Source organism: Triplophysa dalaica, chromosome 20 (genome assembly GCF_015846415.1).
Source record: "Triplophysa dalaica isolate WHDGS20190420 chromosome 20, ASM1584641v1, whole genome shotgun sequence".
In the NCBI taxonomy this organism is placed as follows: domain Eukaryota; kingdom Metazoa; phylum Chordata; class Actinopteri; order Cypriniformes; family Nemacheilidae; genus Triplophysa; species Triplophysa dalaica.
This window is the reverse complement of record NC_079561.1, coordinates 5,979,435-5,984,691: the sequence shown is the minus strand read 5'-3', so window position 1 is coordinate 5,984,691 and position 5,257 is coordinate 5,979,435. Positions and strand designations below refer to the sequence as shown.

General features: G+C 41.1%; 1 protein-coding gene across 1 annotated transcript; it reads right to left on the bottom strand.

Moving 5' to 3' along the window:
* Window positions 1-1,659: 1,659 nt before the first annotated feature.
* Window positions 1,660-3,457, bottom strand: her9 (hairy-related 9). The gene is made up of 4 exons (XM_056733332.1): window positions 3,079-3,457; window positions 2,848-2,943; window positions 2,664-2,751; window positions 1,660-2,554 (listed from the first exon to the last, which is right to left on the bottom strand). The coding sequence occupies exons 1-4, from the start codon at window positions 3,184-3,186 to the stop codon at window positions 1,971-1,973; spliced, it is 876 nt and encodes a 291-aa protein (XP_056589310.1). The 5' UTR covers window positions 3,187-3,457; the 3' UTR covers window positions 1,660-1,970.
* Window positions 3,458-5,257: the final 1,800 nt, after the last annotated feature.

Genomic DNA, 5,257 nt, shown 5'->3' with positions numbered 1-5,257 from the left:
AAACACAAAAGGAAATTGGTTAGTTTATTTTAAGAACTGAATATTTTAGCTCGAGAGGCATTTATGCGTCCTAAGATTATTGCGGTTAATATTAAGTCAAAAGCTTAACTTCGACTCTCAAATATCAGTGGAAAGTCCTTCGTGCTCTCTCGCTCTGTGTGTGTTTGTGTATATGTGTTGGCCAGTGGCTCTTGTAATTATTAAACTCTGGCTTAAAACTTGCATCTTGGCGGCCACGCGTGTGCGCCTCTTCACCTCCAGAGAGGCTGTGCTGCGGCCAATGCACGACCCGGCCTGCCAGCGGGGATTTACGGATTGGCGCTCTGCCCGGCCGCAGGCAGTCTAGTTCGCTCGGTTCTCACGACCTCAGCACCACAACGGCATCTCTGAACTATTAACTCAGACACGCAGGCAGTGAGAGAAGCCACGGAGCCCACACACTGCCAACTAGTATTTCAGCGATGCACATGTGCGAAAACAAGCTTTTCTGCGCGATTTAGATTTGCCCAGAGGGTTTTTGAGAAACTTTTTTTCCACATCGGGGTGATGACCAAGAATGAATTAAGGCCAACGTGGGACATTGGAAAGACTGGTGTCTTGTCATATATTTAAAAAACAGAATTAAAGCTTTGCATAAAAAGATCTATTTAAAAATATACGTGGTGATGAGCTCTAAACGACTTTCAAAACCCTGTTCAATTTAACCATTACTGAGGAATGAGTCGTTAAATGGGAAGCCCCAGTGCCGCCAGTCACTAGGGTATGAAACCTAATCCGAAAGCGAAGAGAGCCGCTGACTGCAAGTGGCAGACACACGGCAAACGTCATGCCGACAGTCCGCGCAACACGTATCTCAGTCCCGAAGCTCACGCGCAAAGAGACGATAAGTTTACATAGGCTACATGGATAACATAAACGACCAGACGACCGCAAGCCTAGACTCTCTTTAAAATATAACGAGGCTAAGCCTTACGTTTAACTGTGTTTTGAAGTTGTGCAACACACCAGTTAAGAAAAAAAGAGGCGCCAAAGCCACCGCACGCGCTATTCAGGTACATCTATACAACTAAAAGCAATGGTACACAAAAGGAGAAGAGGAGTCTTCCATATTCTCTTTTCACTGAGGCAATCTGTTAGTGACATTAACCCAAAGCGTATTTCCCAGGCCGATGAATGGGGGTTTAGGACTTCTTAAAGATCGCGCTGCATACAGGATGAGACCCTTTTCAGATGTTTAATTACCTTTTTGCAAAAGAAAAGAATAAAAGCCCTCTCATTGCTTTTGTCATTTCAACCTGCGACACTTTAGGGTGATGCTCTTCCCGCCAGAATTAAAAACTAAGAGCAATCCTTGGTATTGCGGGAAGTTTAGACCTTTAAATGTATGAGCATTTCTTCGTATAAACTTAACTAACAGGCCTAACTAATAATTTAGTCTAAATGATTTTAAAATCAACAAAATCCGAGATTGAAATCTAAGTTAAATTATAAATAACATTTGTGTGAAAGTACTTGACAACGGTAAAAAAAGTTTATTTAAAATACTCTGTGTCTTACCTAATTACGTAAATATTTTAGATTAGGCTATTCATTGTATAGCTACAATATGGGTTTTATACAGAGCACAACTTAATAAAAAGAGGCTTGTAAACGAATGCATTTAGTTATTTTGATTTATTTAGCATCAAACATAAACACTCATGAAAGAAACAAGAAAGCTTTGGCATGATACGGTCTTTTACAAACTTTGTACAAAACTAAAAATCTCTCATTTAAAAAGTACTTTATAAACAATAAGTGTTATTCTGATGAGTTAACAGCATATTCATTAACAACATCCAAATTTTGGAATCAGCTAACAAACATTTGTGCCGTGTCCAACAGAAGGTTAACATAGTCCCTTAAAACGGAACACAGTATATTTCTTCATCATGAAAAAATAGTTTCAAAAGTTCGTATGTCGACAAAGTCTACCAGGGTCGCCAAACTGGTTCATTGCTTTCCGCTCCAGCACTGACACCAACGAGACTGACGGCGTGCGAAACGCCTGCGAAGGATGTCATTCCCTGGATAGGAGATGGAACCGTGGGTGCTGAGCTGGCCTGTAGGGGACTGGAGTTGACAGCAAGTGGAACACCTGCATTCGCGTAGAGGGGAATGACTGGGGTTGTTGCAGAAGCGAAAGCTGGGTTGGGGATAAGAAAAGCAAACTGTCCGTCAGTAGCTGGCACCAGCTGAAATCCTCCAAAGACTTTAGGTGAGACTGCTTCTGAAGGACTGAGTTTGGATCCCATTGAGGCGCTGTTGATGGGTAGGGTAGAAGGAAGCTGCACGTGAAGAGGCTGAGCCAAATGTGCCTGTTGAGCTGGGGCAGGTTGCGCGTAGTTCATCGCCATCATCTGTCCCATACAGCCAGAGAGGTGGTTGAGAAGCCGCGATCTAACTTCTGAATTCACCCCCTCGCTGGTAGAGAGAAATCGAGTCACCTCGTTCATACACTCGTTGAACCCTGCCCGGTACTTGCTCAAGACGTTCGTGTCAGCTGACAGGGCCGCTAGAAAATGCATGAGAAACTTGATTAGATATGCGCATTAAGGAAAGACATTTAATTTGACAAATAACGTTTAAAGATATTTATATCTTAGCGTGGAAATGTAACTTACCAGTCATCTGAACACGCTGCAAATTACGCAAGTGCTTGACTGTCATCTCAAGAATATCCGCTTTCTCCAATTTAGAATGTCTGGAGCTCTGTGAATGGTGAGAAGAAATCATTAAGAATTTCGTTTTAAAACTTGATAATTGATTATTTAATCCACAAAGACCCAAATGTTGATCTGAACTTACATCTTTTTTGAGAGCATCGAGAATCAGGGTCTTCAGCTGGCCAAGGCTTTCGTTTATTCTGGCTCTGCGCCGTTTCTCCATGATTGGCTTTGAAGACTGCAGATGTTAAAAAATCATAATTAGCATCATAAATATATTACAAATGCATGACAATCTCAATTTCAACTTGGCGTGTATAAAGAAATACGAATGACACTTCTTGTTAAGTGACGCACATCAAACGAAATTTACCTTTCTGTGCTCGCTGGCATTCTTTGGTTTATCCGGAGTATGAGATCCACTGGCAGGGGCACCAGCAATAGGGGACGCCGTCTGTTTCTCCATATTATCGGCTGGCATGATCAAACCCAAACCGAGTCCGGAAAATGCCCAAAAGTCTTTATATTCCGTGTGTGGTCTTTAAAACAGAGACAGGCTCTTAGGACTTAAAGCGTGTCCAAGAACCGGAGTGTAGCCAAGATCTCGGGACGGTCACAAGAGAGTGTGCAAGTCCCTCTTATCAGCTATATGACTTATAGTCGGCAGGCTGTCATATGAGTACACGAGCGTGTGCGGCGTTGCGCTTCTGAGGGCAAATCGACTCTCCCACTGCCACACGCCAGCGGTATTTATAGATAGATCGCATGCTCCCAGTTCGTGTGAAACCCTCTCTGCATTCTTTCCCACACTCGCTTCAGCCAATAGGCGTGCGGACTCACCCATTGGGCGCGGGCAGACTGCTGATTGGACAACACCCCCGCGGGCTGTCAGTCACGCGCTGCTCAATCAGCCCTGGAGGGACAAACAACAAAGAGGCGAGTGCAGTCGGCCTGGCTGTGAAGTGATAAGGGGAATTGGGGGAATACTCTTGCTTCTCGCTACCAACTTTTTTCACGATGATGAATTTAGAGTGACCAACATTCCTTTACACTTCAATACGAAATCATGTACATATAATGAACAAAAAGCTCTTCTATATTATCTTCATATTTACAACTAAATACCACACGCGCGTGATTATTATTATTATTGAATTACTCATCAAAAATATTTATTTGATTTGGTCTATCATTACTATCTATATAAACCGGATATTCTCAGCTTTTTATATTTTTACACGTGCAATTATTTTGCTTTACTTATTAATTTTGTTCGGTAAATGAAAGATCTAGTTAATTAACAACTTTACAAATGCAATCCAGAAAACTTGGAGGATCTAGTTGCGCTTCAAAGAAGAAAACAGCTGTAGAGGCACGCGAGGCGGTTCAGCGCGGCACGCAGAGGACCAATAGAAAACCGCCCGCTTTATGCAAATTAACCCGAGTGCCGTCTCATTGGCTGGGTTAACATCTTATGCGTCAATCATTCCAGCAGTGCAGGAGGCCGAGAGCGCGCGGGGGAGTGTTGCTACATCTGTCCGCGTGCCAGCCAGTCTCCTCGCCCGCTCATTGCACCGGTCCGCCCCTAAGCACGTGCCGTTTCTCAATTCCCTGGCTGCGGGCTTGAGAGCAAGGTCCGTGCTGCTTATTTAATGCTGCTAAATTTAGTGTTCCCTGACCGGACTGCTTAAAACTGGCAAACATTTAATTTATATTTTTTGATGGGTGACAAAAATAAATAAATAATCAAATGTTTTACACATCCGTCAGATTATTATTTGAGGCAACATTTCCTTAATATCCCCAAAATACAAATTTATATTCTGTAGGTTTGTATTTGAAATATGTTTTTTCGAAAATACCAGAATTTATTAATTTTCAATAAGTTAATCAAAAACATTTAAAAACGGATCGAATATTGTATATGCTATATTATGTATTACGTATATATTACAGTTATTTATTAAACATTATGTACTTAATTACTAACAAGCATTATTTGTTTGTATACTTTGATCAAGAGAAAAAATAATGTGCGAGACGGCAATACGGTGTCGAAGTAATTTATAAGTGTCGTGCGCCATCTATCGTATATTTTGTCTGTAACGTGCTACACCATATTAGTCCACCAGGCGGCACACAGCTGTGTCTCCTTCACCTCTGCAATTCTATTTACTAGGAAATTAAGGTAATAATGTTTAAAGATGAACACAAATTATATTTATTTTAGACGTCCAGCATATTAAGGCCAAAACACATAGGAACATAGTTTTTGTTGTTTTGTATTTCAAACTTCTGACTTTTAATATAACACAGTGTCACACTTCAAGTTTAATAATAATAATTATTGATTGAAGTATCCCTAATGGTATTTGTTAAATCAATATACGACTTTAAAACAACAAGGAAACAACACTCTTCAAATGTAACCAGTTCTGTAAAAAGTCTTCTGGTGGCAAAAAGTCTACATTTTCTTCTTGTTTTGTATCCACCAAGGAAAAGAAATGAGAATTTATTAAGTCTTATGTTCAGCCACTTGTTGACCATTGTTT